The 20,107-nt window shown below is 50.1% G+C and overlaps 1 protein-coding gene across 2 annotated transcripts; it reads left to right on the top strand.

Moving 5' to 3' along the window:
- Window positions 1-40: 40 nt before the first annotated feature.
- On the top strand, window positions 41-18,800 carry TMEM53 (transmembrane protein 53). Of its 2 annotated transcripts, none has more exons than XM_037069674.1 (3): window positions 41-251; window positions 13,357-13,478; window positions 18,080-18,800. In XM_037069674.1, exons 1-3 carry the CDS (start codon window positions 191-193, stop codon window positions 18,731-18,733), a joined length of 837 nt encoding a protein of 278 aa, XP_036925569.1. In that variant the 5' UTR covers window positions 41-190; the 3' UTR covers window positions 18,734-18,800. The 2 variants fall into 2 exon arrangements, with proteins under 2 accessions (XP_036925569.1, XP_036925568.1); XM_037069673.1 differs by lacking the exon at window positions 41-251 and adding an exon at window positions 1,786-1,866.
- Window positions 18,801-20,107: the final 1,307 nt, after the last annotated feature.

The following is a 20,107-nucleotide window of genomic DNA, read 5'->3' as shown; positions in this document are numbered from 1 at the left end:
AGAGGCCCTGAGAGAAACTCGGTGGTTGCTAGGGTGAGAGGTCACAGAGCGCGCTCAGGGATTGGGCAGTATCGGCGGAGGTGGGTGGTGACTGGGCGGTGCCCACGAGGCCGCGGGTGAAGAGCGAGCTCGCGAGTGCGCGAACGCGAGTTCCGGCGAGAGGACAGTGCTAAAGGCCGGCACCTTCACAATGCCCTCGGCTGAGCTGGACTACACCATCGAGATCCCGGATCATCCCTGCCGGAGCCGGGGTATGGAAGGAGGGTTGCGTCCAGTCGTGGGGAGGTGACCTAACGAGTTTGTGGGTCGGAGGCGCAGCTGTGGCTCCGCCCCTCGCGGCTCCGCCCTCTTGCTGTCAGTCCCCTCACAGGGTCCTGGAGGTCTTAGAGTTGGTCTGGAACAGAGGGCCCCGCCCCCTCGGAAGCCCCGCCCCGGAGTGCTCAACCCTTCGGAGCTCCTTCCCTTCCCTTCTTCCTCTGCTCGGTTGGGGGCCTTTCCCCCCTTCAATCGGTGTCTTCAAGTCCTTGCCCTCGTTTTTCTTCTGGTGCTGAAGGCTGGGGAGGGCAGAGGCTCTCCTGATTCCTTTGTTTGGAGTCGGGCTTCCCACTTCGAGCGTCTCTTTGACTGTTGTGGCTAGAGGTCCGACTCACTATTTTCTCGGGGTCTTCACTGAAGCCCGAGACATAGAACGCTTATCCTTCTCTCCTCCCCGCTCTCCATAGCTGTGGTTAACAGAGCAATCCCTGCCATCAGAGAGAAGTCGGTTCACATCCTGACTTCTCCCCGTAGCAGCTGGGTGACCTTCGGTAGTCAACCCCCTCTGAACTTCAGTTTCCTCATCTGCAAAACTGCGGTACCAATAGTAAAGCCCCTCACAGGGTTGTTGGTTGCACAACAGATTGTGTTAAGGACCCAACATGGTGCCTGGCATGGCACCATGATTTTTAATGATTAGCATTATTTTCCTCCCTACAGGCATATAGGTAAAGAAAGGTGTGTGAGAGGCTTCCCTAAAATTAGTAGCCTGTATGTAAAGCAGGCCTGGGCCCCCGGTATTGTGAGTAGTATTGGGGACCCAGAGAATTGAAAGTTGGGCCCTGACTGGGAATTAGGGTAGAGGAACGTTGAAGTACATGTCCGTCCAAGCCCAGCAGGTCTCTCCCCTGCATTACTCCGTATTGCCTTCACGCCTCCAGTCTACTGCCAGCAGCTCAGCCTCATGTTGTTAACCCAGTGATCTTACTAATGCAAAAGTCTGATCTGTCACTGCTCTGTGTAAAACCCTTCAGTGGCTCCTTATTGCCCTCAGGATAAATCAACTCCAGATTGCTTAACATGGCATTCAAAGTCCTTCATAATTTATCAGCCCCTGCCTTCCTCTGTGGTCACTATGTCCTTCCACTGTGCAATTTGAATTTTATGTTCTGGCAACGGAACTGCTTGTGATTCTCCACACATTTCTTGCTTCTCTGCCTTTGCTCCTGCTGTTTCCTCCATCTGGAATGCCCTTTCCCGGCTGCTGCCCCACACTGCCCCCTCACTTGTTTGGCTCATCATTTAAGGCTTAGCTCAGATGTTGCCTCCTTCAGGAGAGCCTTCCTAGACCCCTCCCCTAGCATCTTGTGTTCCTTGCTTGGGGTCTAAGAGGGAAAGGCAGGCCCTGGGCTCCTACAGAACAGATGGCTGTAGACCGGCCATATTTCCCTAGAACTGGGCTCAGGGAAACCTGATCTGTTGGCTTAGGCACGTTTCGGCATCAGCAGGTCATGAAGCCAGTTAATGTTCTTGTCCTTGGAGAGACTTCAGCTGCAAAGGGCTGGGGCCGCCTTCTGCATGGCCAGGAGGGCAGAAGTTCTCTCAGTACAGGTGGGCAGCCTGGTGGTCTTGTTTGTGTTTCAGATCTACCTCCTCCTGGCTCTGTGGCTTGGCAAGTTGTTGAACCTCTTCATGCCTCAGATTTCTCCACTGTAAGATGGGAATTATAATAGTGCCTACTCCGGGGGTTGTGAGGGTTAACAAGATAATGACTGAGTGTGTGCCTGGCACGTTATCGGTGTATTTTCTCCCCTTGTGGCTCCCCTCATTGCTTGAGGAGACCGGGTCCTAGAACTGGGAGAAATCTTGAGGGGTCCTTTTGTTCTGCATCCTTCTGTTGGTATGAGGGCATTCTGTTGTTACCAGACTGGTTCCTGACAGGTTGCTTCCTCCCACACATCCTGGCCTGTCACAGGCAACTGGGATTGTTAGAAAGCACTTCCCTTTCTTGAGCCTCGATAGGCTTTCCTGTCATTTCTTCTTTCAGTTCAGTATTTGCTGGGTCCTGGCCATGGTTCGTTGCTGGTGCCTCAGAAGCGAGTCACACACAGGCTGCCTTCAGGGAGCTGTGGTTTGGGGGAGGGGAGAGGTTTATGGTTTATAAGCAACTGGTTTCACAATGATGTGGCCACTGGAGGGCTAGAGGGTCATGGTGGGTACACAGCAATCGACAGCCTCACGCCTTCCTCAAATCTCTCTCCTCCAAGACAGATCCTTCCTGGGCCTTCAGCTGTCCCTCCTCTGATGTAGTTCTGATAACCTCCTCCTTCTGATTGCTCCTCTGGACTGGCTTTAGTTCGTCATGCCTTTCCCTCCCAGAGCGGAACTGGAGGTTGCAGGACCCCTCCCTCAGAAGGAGGCAGCAGCACTGCGCTCACCTGAATCCGTTTGCTTCTCTGATCTGCAGAGCACTTCCTCCCAGGCCGACGTTGCATCATACAGTGACAGTCTTTGGGGACCCCTGGAGATTGTCCTTTTGTATTTACTGTTTAATGGTGGAGAAGTATGTAGGACAGTCATTTGGTTTCTGGAATTGTTTCCCACCCCCCCATATTTGAACATCAAAACCACAGAGCCCAGCACTGCTATGATTGACAGTATGGTGAGCGGCTGCTGCTGACGTATCAGTTGGCTGGAATGCAACTTTCCCCACCCTCCCACCGCCTTATACCTGCTCCCATGTCATTTCCTTGGGAAATAATTTGTCCCAATTACCTCACACCAAAACTTTTTCTTTAAATTTCTATTTATTGATTTTAGAGGGAAAGATAGGGAGAGAACGAGAGAGACAGACAGACAGACACTGATTTTGTTGTTCCACTTATTTATGCATTCATTGGTTGATTCTTGTATGTGCTCTGACTGGGGATTGAACCTGCAACTTTGGTGTTTTGGGATGATGCTCTAACCAACTTAGCTACCTGGCCAGTGCTAATGTGCAGATTTCAGTGGCCATTAGGAGGTGTTGCTTGAATACAGTTATGTTTCTAGGGAACAACCAAGGACAGCACAAAGAAAGAGGTGTCCATTAAAGTATTTTTATAACAGCAAAAAATTGGGAACAACATCATGTCTAATAATGGGAGATTGGTAACCATAAATTATGAAATATTCTACAGCTGCTCTGCAGCCACCACAAAGAATGGTGCAGAAGTATATAAACTGACAGGAAGAGATATTCGCAATATATTGCTAAATCGAAGAAAGCAGATTACAAAACAGTATGATTCCAATTTTATTAGATATTCATTTTCTCCTCTTCTACAATGAGCATGCATTCCTCGTGAAGTAATAATAATAACTTCGATTTATTGAATTCTTTCTTTATGCCAGGTACCATTATAGTCATTATTTTATTTAATCTTTCATATTATTATCCTCATTTCAGATAAGGAAATTAAAGCTTAGAGAACTTGCTTGTGGTCTGTTTCATAGTTGCTAGTGGCAGAGCCAGAGGTTTGAACCCAGACATGGTTCTATACAGTGTGTACTCTTGGCCATCGTGCTGCTCTCTTATACTCTTATTTCAAAAAGTAAAAAAAAAAAAAAAAGTAAATTTTAAATAATTTGGTTTAAATGTAGGAACTATGAGGATCTAGAAAATATTCTGGGGAGTAGAGAAATTGGAGCACCCTCTTATTCTTCACATTTTAAAAAGAAAACAGGTTCTTTGTGTCCTGATTCTGGCTTCCAGATAAAAAGCACACAACATGCCACAGACCTCACGCCTCATCGGCCCTTTCCGGTGTCATCACCAGTGCCCCTGGGGTACACACAGTCTGATTTACGCTTCAGTGTTGTGACTCAAACTGTTGTACAATATGTGTATGGGTCCTTTTTGTATTATTGGTATCAGCGTTGTTTCGTTGGAAATTCTAGAGGACAGGGAACTTGTGAGACTAAATTGTTTGGTGGGGTGCTCGGGAGGTGCTGGGGCTGACAGGAATAGTTCTGCCCAGCTGGGGCGTCTGGGAACCCATGCACCCACGGACCCGTGCACATACCTGTGCACAGCCTCTTTGACTTCTCAGTGCCTTTGACTCTGGAACATCCTCCCCCTACCTTTTTAAAAATAACATTTTAACTCTCATTACAAAAGTGATACATATTCTTTATGGACAATGGATAAAAATATCACAAAAAAACAATTGCCTCTAATCCCAGAAATAATTGCTATTGATATTTGATGTATTTTTCTAGGCACATGTATGTTTGTATGTATATGCATGTATGTATTCTGTTGTTCATACTGCTTTTCAACTTGCTTTTTCACTTAGTGTATTACTGTTACTTTTTAATTAAAAATTTTAAAAAAGTTATTTATTTTTAGAGAGAGGGGAAGGGAGGGAGAAAGAGGGAGAGAGACATCGATTGATTGCCTCTTGCACACCCCCAACTGGGGACCTGGCCTGCCTGCAAGCCAGACATGTGCCTTGACCTGGAATTGAATTGGCAACCTTTTGGTTCACAGGCAGGCACTCAGTCCCCTGAGCCACACCAGGCAGGAAGTGTGCAGGTTTTTTTGTGGACATATATTTTCACTTCTCTTGGGGATATATACCTGGGAGTGGAAGTGCTGGGTCATTTGGTAACTATATGTTTCTAATTTTTTTGACGAACTGCCAAACTGTTTTTTGAAGTGGCTGCACATTTAGATATTCTTACCCAGCAATATATGAGGGTTCCGATCTCTCCACATCCTCATCAGCACTTGTTACTATCTGACTTTTTTATTATAACCATCCTATCTGGTATCAGGCAGTATCTCTTTGTGGTTTTGACTTTCATTTCCCTAATGCCTGTGATGTTGAGCATCTTTGCATGTGTTTTTGGGCTCTTGTATATCTTCTTTGGAGAAATGTGTCTTCAAATTTTTGCCCATTTTTAAATTTGATTATTTGTCTTTTTAATTGTTGAATTGTCAAGAGTTTTTAGTATATCCTGGATATAAATCCCTTATCGGATGCATGATTTGCAAATATTTTCTCCCATTCTTTGGGTTTTTTTCCCCACTTTTTGATGGTGTCCTGTAAAGTATAGAAGTTTTAAATTTTAATGAAGTCCCTATTTATCTGCTTTTTCTTTTATTCCTTATACTTTTGGTCATGTCTAAGAAACCATTGCCTCATCCAAGGTCACAAAGATTTACTCCTATCTTTTATTCTACGAGTTTTATCACTTACATTTGTGTCTGTGATCTGTTTAATGTATGGTGGAATATTTCCATACAATTAAATGTTTTTCTTTCTTAAAAGCGAAATTCCTAAGTCAAAGATTGTACGTTTTTGAGACTTGATACGTGTTCCAAAATTGTGGTGACCCTCCTCTACCTCTCATCGCCTCCCCCCTTCCTGTCTCCCGCTGCTCTGGCTCAGGCCTTTGCCGCCCTGCATGCTGCAGCGGGCTCCTGTCTGCTCCTCGTGGGCACTTTCAGGGCAGCGTGGTAAGGGCAGTGGCGTGGAGATGGTGGGTGCCGTGACGGTGCAGGGGAGGACCCTCTAACCCCTGGTGATTTGCGGTTGGGGAGGGCATCAGGCAGGGTTTTCTGGAAGTGAGCAGTGAGCAGAAGGTGTGGGGGGCGTTAGCGAGGCATAAACGGAGCATCAGCAACAGCCAGCGGGTAAGCAGCGTGGCTTTAGAGGTGGAGGCAGTGTGGCAGGTGGTCCAGAGATGGATGCTGGCCCTGCCGCTTCCTGGCTGCATGTACTTGGGGAAAGGGACTTACCCTCTCTGTGTCTTAGTTTTCTCATCTGTACAATGGGACAATAGCTAACAGTAGTAGCTAACTCCTAGGACAGTTGCAGGATGAAATGAGGCAGCAAATGTTGAGGTTCCTCCAGGCAGCAAATGTTGAGGTTCCTCCAAGGAGGAACAGGTGGAAGAGGCAGTCTGGATCTGTTGATGTACAGAGGCAGCCGTGCATGCCGGTTTGGAGCCGAGGTTATAGAGGTTTGGTTAAGGCTGGGGTCTTGGGCGCTGCTACCCAGGGGAGCTGGCTGGGGAAGTGGGTGTAAGTTGGTCTCTAGGCTACTTGGGTTTGGATTCCAGCTTCACTACCTAGTTGTGTAATCTTGAGCAGGTTATTTACTGTCTCTGTGGCTTGGTTTTTCATCTGTAAAATGAGAATAATAACAGTTCCTTATTCGTAGGATTGTTGTGAAGACTGAGTGAGTTGGTATGTAAAGTGCTTAGAATAGCGCCTAAAACATAATGCTCTTTTTGCTGTTATTGTTTTCTTGGTAATGGGAGAGAGAGGGAGGGTAGCAGCTGGAGTGAGACGTGGAATTCAGAGACTTTTGTGATGGTTTAGGAACCAGGGGGGTCGTGGTAAGTCTTGGAGCCCAAGTGGGACACTGCGCCAGTGCCTGTCTTCAGTGCCGGAGGGTCAGTGGCTGGAGGGTGAGATGTTAGCAGTGGGAGGGGAGAAGGTGATGTGGCCAGTGGGATGGGCCTAAAAGGAACAGGGGCTTTTACAAAAGGCTTTGGGGATCATGATCCCAGTGTGGCCATAAATAACAATAGCCAATAGTAGTTACTTTTACGACTCTGCAAATGCCACCGGTAACGAGAAGAATGCCAGCTCTTTCTCCTTGGATCCATCCTTCACTTCCCAGCCACACGTTCACTTATTCAGCACATGAGTGCTTGAATGTGCCAGCTACAGTGCCAGGCTGATGGGCGTGACCTCCCCGGTGCCTGCCTTCACAGAGCCTGCGGGCTCTGGGGAGAGACTGACATTAAACAAGTAATTGTGCAAGTCGTCAATCAGCAGAGCTTGGGTCATGCCACTGCCCTGATTCCAGAGTCTTTACTGTTCCTTATGCTACGGAACAAATCCCGGACTCCTAAGCATGGCTCGAAGGCCCTGCAGGACGGGGCCCCATTCCCACTTTTGGCAGCTCTCCTGCCCGTGGGTGCTCCCTAACCCAGGCATCTAGTCCCCCAGGACTGCTTGCTGTGCCCCAGACTGACCATAGTGTCTCCAGAGCCCTCTGCCCCTGCTCATGCCCCCTCTGCACCTGGCATGCCCCTGCTGGTCCTCCAAGGCCTGTGCAGCAAACTCGTCTTCCTTTAGGCGGCCTTTCCTGGTCACTGTCACTCTCTCAGCCTTGTTCCCAGAGCGCCTTGTACTTTTCTGGATGGCAGCACTTCGTGTACAGAATCAGGAGGGGCAGTGTGACTCCCATGGGAGGAGGTCAGACAAAGGCTCTGTGTTCAGAGTGGGCATGGAAAGTAGGGCACTGGGAGGAGAATGTGTCGGGGAGTGGGAGGCACCCATGGGTGCAGAGCACCTGTGGCTTAGTGGGCAACCTCGAGAGCCTGGTAGGAGTGGAGGGGCCAGTTCCCTCCCTTTAGGAAATGGACGGAAGGCACGGGCTCTCGGAGTAGGCTGTGTGTTTAGGGTGCTTGTGTGCTGAGAGTACCTTCATGGAGTGTAGTATCTGGGGCAATCATTGCTACCAGAGCTGGCGAAGCCTAGGGTGCTGGTAAAACCTGCAGTGGAGCAAATGGAGTTAGAAATCCCAGCCGTGGGAGAAGGGGCAGGTCCGAGGCCCAGGAGAAGTTGTGTGAACCTTTGCCCACTGGGAATGTGCTGTCACTGCTGGTCGGGGTAGCCTTAACTTCCCACGGCCATCAGGGGATGTGACTTCCCTTGGCTGCTTTCTCTGCATTTGAAGTAAGTTCCAAAGCCCTTGATTAGCTGGTGTCTTGGTGGTTCCCTGTGGAGGAGACCGGTATAGGCCAGGGGTGGGGAGCCTGAGCTCGCCCAGCCACAGAAAGGTAAGGGGGCCTCCCTGGGGCAAGTCCAGGACCCCAGCTGCCGAATCTCAGAGGTTCAAAGGCAGACCCAAACTGTAGCTGTCCATTTTCACCCGTGACACTGCCAGAACCTGAACCTCCTGGGTAGTCACCCCCAGCAAGGTTGGGCTTGGCCCCAGGAGGCCCAGGTGTGGCCTGTACCAGAAAGGCCAGTGCAGGCGAAGAGCTGCTCAGGCAGAGGACAGGGGGACATTAGACGGAGAAAGGGAGAGAGACTATCTGGAGTGACCTGAATTAGAGCCATGGGTTCTAACTTCTTTCTCATCTGAGGCTGAGGCCAGCGCCAGCGGGGCCCGGGAGGGCTGGCAGGGGACCAAGGTGCTGGCAGCTCCTGCTGCAGGCCGAGTTGTGCCCGGCCTGGGATCCATCCCCGAGGGTGCAGGCAGTTAATCTCTGAAGGCCGGAGTCACCACTGCTGGAGAGCAGGAATATTGAACTTTTCAATCACATTAATTTCCACAGGAAATTGTTGTCTTCCTTTTGTCCAAAGGTTAGTGATTTATATTTACCATCCTCTTAACTAGCCTTGAAATTTACTGTTGCCAGGTCACCACCAGCTTCCATAAATCTCAGGGTAGCAGCTGAGCAGAGCCAAGTGGCTGGATCCTTGGAAGGGCGCACCCCAGCCCTTTCGGAAGGGCAGATAACTAGCAACAGGCAGTCCCTGCACAGAAGTCCCCCTGGGGTGGGGAGACTCGGTTGGCAGGGAAATGAGATGGGGTCTGACCAGCAAGGTTGTCGGGAGGCCTCTTCAGGAGCAGACGCGGCAGACAGCTGGCTTGTGCCTTGGTGCATCACCCGAGGAGACATGCTTCTGGCTGGAGATGGGGCTGGTGGCACAGAGGTGTCTAGTGGCTCAGTTAGGGTGGGGAGTGGGGCCTGTCTGACCTTAGTTAGGGTGGGGAGCTGGGGCCTGTCTGACCTTAGGCAGGTAACTTAGCCACACTGTTCCTCAGTTTCCTCAGCTGCAGTAGTTTTCCTCATCGTGTTGATTTGAGGGCTAGACCTCAAACAATATCAGCTAGTATTATTCTTTATTAGGGCAGGGTGGGTAGTTTGGCATGGACCTCAGAGTCAGTTTGCTCCTCCTCTCTGCCAACGCTGCCCCACTCATTTCCCTTTTTAAGACCCTCTCCCTCCATCTGCTTGTGGAATTAGAATGAACAGGGGCTGGTAAACTTTTTCGTAGAGGGCCAGTAAGTATTCAGTGGTCTCTGTTGCGACTATTCGGCTCTGCTGTTTTAGCATGAAAACGGCCATACACAGGAAGGAATTAAATGCGGCTGTGTTCCAGTAAGACTTTATTTGTGGATGCTCAAATTTAAATTTTTTATAATTTTCATGTGTCACAAAATACCATTCTTCTTTTTTTTTAAAGATTTTATTTATTTAACTTTAGAGGGGAAGGGAAGGAGAGAGGGAGAGAAATATCAAAGTATGGTTGCCTCTGGTGTGTCCCCTGCTGGGAACTGGACCGCAACCCAGGCATGTGCCCTGACTGGGAATTGAACCACGATCGGGTGGTTCACAGGCCCGCCATTCTTCTTTTTTTAAAGAGTCATTTCAAAAGATAAAAACTAAGATTTCTAGTCAAGATGGCAGATAGGTAAACACGGCTCATCTTCTTGCCCAACCACATCAAATTTACAACTAAATTATAGAACAACTGTCACTCAGAACTGTCAGAAATTGAGTTGAATGCAAGTCTGACAACTATGGAATTAAAGAAACCACATCCGTCCAGACTGGTAGGAGGTGAGGACACGGAATGGCCTGGTTCCACACCCATGTGTGCTGGATGAAGATGCGGGAGTGCCCAGGCTGCACTGAGTGACGGCCTGGGAACCGAAAGGTGACCTGTTCAGTTCCCAGTCAGAACACAGGCCTGGGCTGTGGGCTGGGTCCTCAGTTGGGGGTGTGTGAGAGGCAACTGATTGATGTTTCTCTGCATGTTGATGGTTCTTCCTCCCTTCCCTTCTCTCTAAAAATAAATAAAATCTTTATATAAATATAAATATAAATATTATATATACATATGAACAATGTGGAAGGGATTTCTAGGGAACGAGGAGTCCCAGCCCCACACCAGGCCCTCAGCCCAGGGTTCCAGTGGCAGAAAGATAAGTCCCCACAACTTCTGGCTGCAAAAAACTAGTGGGGATTGGGTCAGTGGAAGAAACTTCTGGAGTTCCTCTTTTTTTTTAAAGATTTTATTTATTTATTTTTAGACAGAGGGGAAGGCGGGGAGAAAGAGAGGGAGTGAAACATCAGTGTATGGTTGCCTTTCACATACCCCCTACTGGGGACATAGCCTGCAATCAGGCATGTGCCTTGACTGGGAATCGAACCAGTGATGCTTTGGTTCACAGGCTCACACTCAACCCACTGAGCTACACTAGCCAGGGCCAAGCAGTTCCCTTAAAGAACCCACACATAGACTTTGACTCACTCCCTCTGAGCTCCATTACCAGCTTGAAAGGTACTAGTGGAAAGCAGGGAGGAACTGAGGTGTCTGGTATCAAGGCAAGAGCTGGGGGACAGCTTTCCCCCAGACAGAAAGGTGGCAGAGGCCATCATTCCCTTTCTGGACCTTTCTTCCACAGAGCAGGGGGTGCCATATCTGAGACTCGAACCTAACACTGTTTGCCCATCCCGGGAGATCACCTGAGGCTCCTTCCCATCCAATTTACAGTTATTAACAGTAGCTTTTCCATATGAATGGCTGGTCTTGGCTTATGCTTCACAACTTCCTAAATTCTCTCTCAAACAAGCAGGCCTCAGTGAGCCCCCAGCCCTCATACCTCTTCTAAGTGGCCCCAGGCACCTCAGTAGAACTAGCCAGCCTAGATTTACAGCTTGCTTCACCTGGGACTTTCCAAGCCCAACATAAGTAATAGCATTTTAGCTTTATGACTCATTTTAGCTTTATGATAGCTTTATGACTCAGGCAAGATGGCCCTGGTTGTTTACAGGTTGGTGCTGACCTTGGCTTGCACCAGCTGGGAAATGCCAGGGTCAGTGCACCCAGTGGACAGTTACAGGCCATATCAGAGCACCACCACCCTGCCCTACACAGCTGATCCTCCACGGAGGGCAGAGGTTGGTGGTCAGTGGTCACAGCCAGTCCTTGTCGCTGACTGGCCTGGGTAAGTCCCTCCCATTGACCTGCCAACAGCAACCAAGGCTCAACTATAAGAGGAGGGTGTATTCAGCTCACACGAAGGGCACACTCTGAGTACTCAGTATGGGTAACAGGGTAGGCTGTGTCACTGGACCCTAGAGGACACCTACTACGTTAGGCCATGCTACTAAGACAGGGAGTCATAGCAGCTCTACCTAATACATGGAAACAAACACAAGGAGGCTGCCAAAACGAGGAGACAAACATGGGCCAAATGAAAGAACAGATCAAAACTCTAGAAAAAGCACTAAACAAAATGGAGATAAGCAATCTATCAGATGCAGAGTTAAAAACACTGGTTATAAGAGTGCTCAAGGAGCTTAGTGAGGACCTCAGCAGCATAAAGATTCAGACAGAAGTGAAGAATACACTCAATGGAATGAAGAACAAATTTACAGGGAAACAACAGAGTGGATGAAGGGGAGAATCAAATCAATGATTTGGAACATAAGGAAGCAAAAACAACCAACCAGAACAGCAAGAAGAAAAAATAAAAATAAAAATGAGGCTCTAGGAGAGCAGTCTCTAGGAGAACTTTAAGTGTTCCAACATTCACATTGTAGGGGTGTCAGAAGGAGAGGAAAAAGAGCAAGAAATTGGAAATCTATTTGAAAAAATCAGGAAAGAAAATTTCCCTAATGTGGTGAAGGAAATAGGCATACAAGTCCAGGAAGCACAGAAAGTCTCAAATGATGCAAAGAGGCCCACTCCAAGACACAGCATAATTAAGATGCCAAAGATTAATGATAAAGAGAGAATTTTAAAAGCAGCAAGAGAAATGCAGTTGGTCAACAGGGGAGTTCCAATAAGACTGTCAGCTGATTTCTCAGAAGAAACTTTGCAGGCTAGAAGGGATTGGCAAGAAATATTCAAAGTGATGAAAAGCAGGGATCTACAGCCAAGTTGCAAAGCTGTCATTTAGAATGGAAGGGCAGATAAAGAGCTTCTCAGACAAGAAAAAACTGAGTTTATCATCACGAAACCATTATTATATGAAATGTTAAAGGGACTTATTTAAGAAAAAAGATAAAAACTTATGAACAATAAAATGGCAAAAATACATATCTATCAACAATTGAATCTCAAAAACAAACTAAGCAAAGAAGAGGAACAGAGACGGAATCGTGGATATGGAGAGTGTTTTGAGGGATGCCAGATGGAGCGGGAGCAGGGGAATGGGTGAGAGATGAGGGGATTAAGAAGTACAAATAGGCCCTGGCTGGCATAGCTCAGTGGATTGAGTGTGGGCTGAGAACCAAAAGGTCACAGTTCGATTCCCAGTCAGGGCACATGCCTGGGTTGCGGGCCAGGTCCCCAGTAGGGGGTGCATGAGAGGCAACCACACACTGTAGTTTCTTTCCCTCTCTTCTTCCTTCCCTTCCCCTCTCTCTAAAAATAAATAAATAAATAAATAGCATCTTTAAAACAAAAGGTACAAATGGGCAGTTACAGAATAGCCACAGGGATATAAAGTACAGTATAGAAAAGGGGGTCAGCAAAGGATTTATGAACCGTGGGCATGAACAATGGTGGGGGGACTGCCTGAGGGAGTCAGGGGTGCCGGGCGGAGAGGGGTAAAGGGGGAAAAATTGAGACAACTGTAATAGCATAATCAATAAAATATAATTAAAAAATAAAAATGTAAAAGTCATTTTCATTTTTAGCCCTCAGCTCTTACAAAAACTGACCATGGCTGGCTTCAGCCCATGGCTTGTAATTTGCCGGCCCCTGGATTAGAAGGTAAGATTGCATGGAGAAAGTATTTACTTTTCTCACCTGGTCTATGTCTTTGAGTCACTAAAGAAAGGTGTCTTCATGTGGGTTTTTTCCAATGACCCTGAGAGGCCAAAAAGCCACCTGAAGCAGGGACAGAGGAAGGAGCCCCGTGGGAACCTGTGGCGCAGGGGCTGGCCAGTTGCCTGGGCCTGGTACCCGTTGGTTCCCTTCCTGCCGCCAGACTGTTGCTGACTCTGGATTGGCCAGCCACCCCCACCTTGCACCCCAGCTCCAGTGCTGGCAGTCTCACCTGTATTTTTCAGAGAATAGCCCGAGCCAAGATGGGAAGGATGCTGGAACTCGACAGCCTTTAGTGATTCTTTTGGGCTGGGGTGGCTGCTCCGACAAGAACCTTGCCAAGTACAGCGCCATCTACCACAAAAGGGTAAGTACTGCAAGCTGTGGACACCCCGAGCGCCGGTGCCCTGCCACCTGACTGCTCTAAGGGGGATTGGGGGCAGTTCTGAGCCTTGGCTGTGCTCGTCTTTAGGCTGCAGCGAAGGTTGGTCTGGGAATGGCACCAAGAATGGCCTGTGATGAAGATGCTGGCATCTTGGGGACTTTGGCTAGATTATCCCCCCTTTGCTGTTTCCTCCATGGCCTGGGCTGTCCCCTCCAGCCCCCTGACCTGCTTCCCCTTCCTTTCTCCTCAAATCCTGCAGTGGGCAGTCTAGCTCGGAGGTACTCCCAGCTGTGGAGTCGGCCCAGACCTCACGTGTCTGTTGGCGGGATACAGCCTGTCTGGGCAGCAGGAACCTGGGCAGGCTGTGCTGGGCATAGTGCGTCCTCCCAGGACTTTCTCCGTTTCTGACCAGATGAGGTTCTATCTTAGGGTTGACCGTGGCGCCTCCGCTTTCCCAGAGTAGAAGGGTTTCTTGGAGAACGGATTCAGGCTTGAGGTTTCCTTGCTGCTTATCCGGCTGCACCAAGAGTTGAATGTGGAGGTTGTGGTAATTAGAGAGAGCCTTTAGGAGGGCCTGGACAGATGGGTGTGAAAAACATATTTTATATATATATATATATATATATATATATATATATATTTATTTATTTATTTATTTAATTTTTATTTATTGATTTTAGAGAGAGGAAGAGGGAGTGGGAAGGGGGGAGGAGAGAGAGAAACAAACAAACATCAATTAGTTGTTTTGCTTATTTATGTGTTCATTGGTTGGTTCTCATATGTGCCCTGACCGGGGATTGAATTTGCAACCTTGGCATATTAGGATAATGCTCTGGCCAACTGAGCTACCCCACCAGGGTAGGCCTGGTTATATTTTGAAAGCCCCTTTCACATCTTTGGACTCTGGCCCGACCCTACTCTGCCCTCCTCAGCCCAGACCTCTCAAAGCAGAGAGACACCAGCGCACACAGCCCCAGCTGCCACTGGGAGCCCTGGACTGAGGAGGAGTAGGCGTTTCCTGGGAGAAAGGTCAGCTGATGCCCCCCCTTCCGCACCCTGGCATCCCTCTGCTGGCCCATGTGTGCACTGTGTCTGAGGTGTGTGTGGGCCCTGGAATGGAGAAGGGTTGGGAGAAAGGGTAGTTCTGAGCTTAGGCTCCTCAACCCACAAGGTGGTCCTTTGGCATTGCCTTTTGTAGGCTGCCTTACTGTGCAAGCAGTTCAGCTACTTCTGAATTCCACTAGGTGGGCGAGGCTTTTTTGTCTGGCTTTGCCATTAGACAAAGACCCACGAGGGCAAGTGGAGAAATAGGAATAGGTGAGTGTGGCTAGAACAGAGGAGGAAATAAAGAGCACCTGCTAAGAGATGAGGCTGAGGAGGGTCCTTAGGAGATTTAAGCAGGGGTGGGAAGTTAGATTTGTGTTTCCTAAGGCTTCACATTGCAGAGCAGGGGAAGGATGGGAAGGGCCAGGACCGGAGGCCAGCATATGCCAGGGTTCTGGCTGCAGCAGTTCCTGGGCAGTGGGGGGTGTTTTTTGAGACAAGGAACGCTGGAGGAGAAGCCATAGGTTCTCGGGTGGATGAGCTTCCCCCAGGGGTGTGTAGAGGGCAAGGAGAAGAGGACCTAAGACAGCTCTGAGGAGCCCAGATTTGAAGGAGTGGAGGATGAAGAGGGTCCTATGAGGACAGGAGGAGTGGCCAAAGAGGGACAGGAAAACCCAGGAAAGCATGAGAGTCTTTGGGAAACTGGCCACTGTAGAGGGCAAGAGGGGAGATGTCGTGGAGGCGGAGGCACAGGGAGAAAGGGACACCCCTGGGAAGGCAGAGGACTCCAGGCAGCAGGGCCAGCGGATGGTCATCTGGGAAGGGAAGGGGGTGCCTTTACCATGTGGTCAGGAGGGCAGGATGGGTGTGGGGGAAAGTTCTCAACCCCAAACTCCTAATACTTTATTATGTAAAAAAAATTAAAAACACCATATTCTACCACCTAGCGATTGCCTCTGTTTACACGTTAGTGCACATCCTTTCAGCTTTTTTCTGTGTGTGTATCTTTTCTTCACCTAAACGAGATCTACTGAACGTGCTGTCATATGTCACGCTCTTTTTCAGATCGTGGTCTCCACCCTCTCATGTTGACACATTTTCATCTCATCCACTTTCTAGTCCTTACTCAGATGCTCTAATGGTGCCCAAAGTGTCCTTCATAACTGATTTGCCTAAACAGCATCTAATCCAGGATCGGCTGTTGCATCTAGTTCCTTGGCTCTCTTTTAAATCTAGAACAGTTCCCCTTTTTCATGATAACGACTTACCTAAGAGCCCAGGCACCAGAGAGTCTGTCTAGGAGTGTGTGATCCCTAATGCAGCCGGAAGGGCAGTGTGATGGGCACTGAACGGTGTCGCGGGATTTGGCTGTTCCGGAGAATATGGCTTCCACAGGAGCAGATCAGCCGTTCTCCAGAGCCAGTGGGAGCGGAAGGGTGAGGTGGAGAGGAGGGGGCATAGAGTTAGAGGGGAACCTGGTGTAAAGCAGGAGCTTTTTTTTTTTTTTTTTTAATGTGATTAGTAGGAATCTAGAGAGGAAGAGACTGAAAATACAGAAGAGATTGGTGAGGAGCCACACAGCAGGGCTTTGTCCTGGGAAAAGCATGTGCAGACGTGGAATGATGGTTGCTTCTGGGGAGAGAGAAGAGACTAGGATTGGACATGCAGTGAGACCCAGGTCCTTGGCACAGGGACTTCTAAGAGCACCTGACTGGGGAGATGGCAGCAGAGATGGCAGGCACCTCAGAAACCAGCAAGTGAGGCCCAAACCTCTGGGTGCAGGGAAGCTCAGTGTGTGGGGGCCTTCACAGGGACTGTTGGGGGTTCACAGGGTGAGCTCTGTGTACACCCAGGTGGCACATGGAGTTAGAGGGACACTACGTGTGCCCTCAAAGATGGTGCATTCACAGGATTGCTGAACTTAGGTCTGAACCAACAGATAGCTCTGCGTGTGAGTGTGCCTTGGGAGGAGTGTGTGTGCACATGCGCAGACATGCACTCACTCAAGGCAGTGCAACATGAAAGTGTGTCCTCAGCAGTGGTATGTGTGCTTGTGTGTGCTGGCAGCTCTGTTTTTTTGTGCACTCACAGACGCTGCAGAGGGTGCACCCTCGTGAGTGGCTTACGCCTTGGGTGTCTGCATCTGTGGGATGTGAGGCGGATGGGCTCCATTTAGTCTGGGAGTTTTATGTGTGTGGTCGTGCGGTGAGAGTGTGTTTGCATTGGTGGGCAGTGCTGTGTGTGGGTTGGGGCTGGGTGGGAAGGCATTTCACATCCTCCTGGGGAGTGAGAGCAGAGCACTTTGTGAAATTTCCAGAGCCAAGGGGCCAGGAGACATCAGTGACCCCCTCTGCAGTCTTGGGAGGGGTGCTTAGGCATGCCGGGGCCTCGGGAAGAGCCGTGGAGCAGCTTTCAGATTGGAGCGTTGCAGGGGTTGCCTCAGCTGACCGACCTTGTTTGGTTATGGGCCATTCAAGTAGTGGCCTTTGTTATTCCTCCTGCCATCACTAATTACTGCCACTATTAGTCAAGAGTTTACTTTGTGCCAGGTGCTGAGTAGTGGACACTTAGGTGCATATTTTCACTTTCTTTTCACTGTAACACTATGAGATGGATGGAGACACAGACTCAGAAAGACGAAGTAAATTGCTCTTTGTCCATAGTGCTAATAAGTGGTGTTGGGAATGGAACCCAGCACTGTCTGACCCTAGAGCCTGCCTAATTCTGAGTCCCCTAACAAAGGGCCCTTTGTCTCCAGAACAGGCTAATTAGACGTGGCTTTGGCCTCCTTTTCTAACTGGCCTAGAAGGGGATCTGTCTGGAGACTCTGAGGCGTACTCGACTTATGTATTGAGTGCTACAGAAACCTAGAGAGAATTTGGCTCAGATTTGAGAATTTGAGGAATGACAGTGTTTACTACTTATGGAATTTCAGGGCAAGTGGAAGGAGTGATCCCTGACAAGTGGGTTCCAGGCGTCTGATGCCGGAAAGTACCGATTGCTCCCAGGGAGAAGGTGGCAGTGGCCAGAGACACATGATGCCGGTCTGGCTCATGAGTGGCCTCTGGTGGTCAAGGCTGGGGTCTGCAGGGTCGTATGGGGGTAACTTCTGGTGCCTGGGAGGCAGAGACAGTGCAGAGGGGAGTCACTGCAGCAGGGTGTAGCCAAGCAGCAAGGCCTTAAAAGTGCCAGAGTTGAGCAGATGAGGATGTAAGGTTACAGGTGCGAGGGAGACGGGAAGTGGACCAGAGTGAGGACACTTCCTTCTGGTCAGCCCGGATGTCTCCAAAGCATGCTCTGCGTCCCAGGCCTCACCTACCATCCTGGGCTGAGGGGCCTTGGCCAGTGACTGTTCTACAGCCTTGCACTCTGGAAGGCACTGTGTCTGTGAGTGGTAAGCTGGTGCCCAGGCTGCAGCAGGCCTGGAGTACTGCTAAGGCTTCTGGGCCTGAGGAAGTTGGAGCTGCTGGACCCCTCTGACCTTAGCTTGTCCCTGCCCCCATCCCTGAGGATCAGTCAGGTCTCTCTCCTCTCCTCAGGGCTGCATCGTGATCCGATACACAGCTCCGTGGCACATGGTCTTCTTCTCCGAGTCCCTGGGCATCCCTTCACTTCGTGCTTTGGCCCAGAAGCTACTTGAGGTCCTCTTTGATTATGAGATTGAAAAGGAGCTCCTGCTCTTCCATGTCTTCAGCAACGCTGGTGCCATGCTGTACTGCTATGTGTTGGAGCTCCTGCACACCCATCGGCGCTTCTGCCATCTGCGTGTGGTGGGCACCATCTTTGACAGCAGTCCTGGTGATAGCAACCTGGTGGGGGCTCTGCGGGCCCTGGCAGCCGTCCTGGAGCACCGGCCTGCCGCACTGCGCCTGCTGCTGCTGGTGGCCTTCGCCCTGGTCGCAGTCGTGTTCCATGTCCTGCTCACTCCACTCACCGCCCTCTTCCACACCCGCTTCTATGACAGGCTACTTAACGCAGCCTCTCGCTGGCCCGAGCTCTACCTCTACTCGAGGGCCGATGAGGTGGTGTTGGCCAGGGATGTGGAACGCATGGTGGAGGCTCGCCTGGCACACCAGGTCCTGGTGCGCTCTGTGGATTTTGTGTCATCTGCACATGTCAGCCACCTGCGTGACTACCCCACTTACTACACGAACCTCTGCGTCAACTTCATGCGCAGCTGTGTCCATTGCTGAGATCCTTGTCCCACCCACCTCACCTCTGTTCCAGAAATAAATGCTTGACACCTCCCTACAAACTGTATGCATGGGTGGGGTCCTCTTCTGGTTCGACTCCCTTCAGCCCTTTGGGACTTTGTGGTCTCCCAAGCAGAGAATTCCTTTGGGCCCCTGTTCTGGGGGACTGTGGTGGTTGCTTATCCCAGGATCCTAGCAGGTGGGAGTCCCTGGGCATCTCTGTGGGAGCCTGGCGATAGTTGTGTTTGGACCAGGGTAGCATTCAGGCTGCCGATTCCTGTGGCATTTAGGCCCATAGGGTTAACCAAGTGCAGGTGTGGGGGCTGATAATGAGCCCCCGGGTTCATCTCTGATTCCTTGAATGGAAAGTGAGCTTTGTGAGGAGGTGCCAGAGGGTAGGATCAGGCTGGGGCAGGCTCTGTGATCTCTGCTCCAAGTCCCTGGAAGGGCAAAGTCCCCCGGCATGAAGTACCATCCCCGTGGATGCCTCTTGGCATTTCCTGCAGACTTCTCGGACCTCACTGCCAGGGAGTCTGAGGTAGAAGGCAGATGGGGAACTGAGGGTGCAGAGGTGGTGGGCCTGCCCAGGTCCACACTTTGCCAGGAAACCACTGGATCCAGGAAGGTTGCAAAGTGTGTGTGATGGGCAGATGGTGTGGGAGCAGAGGGAAGACAGCAGTGCCATACAGGAGCTGGGACTTGGGGGTGGTGCCGAGCTTTGAGAATTTGACAGGAAGTGGAGGAGATGGCTGGAAAAGCTCTGGGAGGGAGCTGAGCCCTGATGTTCTCAGGGCTGGTGGACCCTCTGGGGACTTGGCAGCGGAGTCCTAGGCTGTGTGGCTGCATTTCTAGCCACGGCCAACAGGTGGCAGTGCTGCTTGCGGCATGAATCGGAGATCACAAATCTCACAGCACCCTCTGCTTCAGGCCCTCACTCTTAGTACATGGCCCCAGCCATGAAAGACCTTCTAAGTCCAAGGCAGGGAGAAGGGAGAGGGGAGACCTGAACTGAGCCCGCCTGATGGGAACTGGTCATTACCTATTTGTCTTCCAAACCCTTAGCGTCACTGTGACTGTTCTACCTGGACAGGCCACATACATTCCCGTAGAATCTCTGGCTTCAGGATTCTTGTGCTCAGGCTGTTTGGAGCCCTCAAACTGGGCATGGAACTGTGATGGGCCTCCACTGGGGTTTCAGCTGGGGTGCTTTGTCACTGGGCGCAGGAGGCGGGAGCTGCCAACTGGACCTGATTCTATCACGTGCACTGTGGGCATCCCGGAGATTGGTGTGTGTGAGGCAGGGGATTTGGGAAGCTAGAGGGTGGACCTGGCACGTGAGGATCCATAGATAAAAGGAGCCTGGAGTTGAGGAGG

The sequence above is a fragment of the Sturnira hondurensis genome, unplaced genomic scaffold, assembly GCF_014824575.4.
Source record: "Sturnira hondurensis isolate 20B ecotype Veracruz unplaced genomic scaffold, ASM1482457v3 Scaffold0018725, whole genome shotgun sequence".
NCBI classification, from domain to species: domain Eukaryota; kingdom Metazoa; phylum Chordata; class Mammalia; order Chiroptera; family Phyllostomidae; genus Sturnira; species Sturnira hondurensis.
Note: the sequence above shows the minus strand (reverse complement) of the source record. Positions and strands in the feature narration are given on the sequence as shown.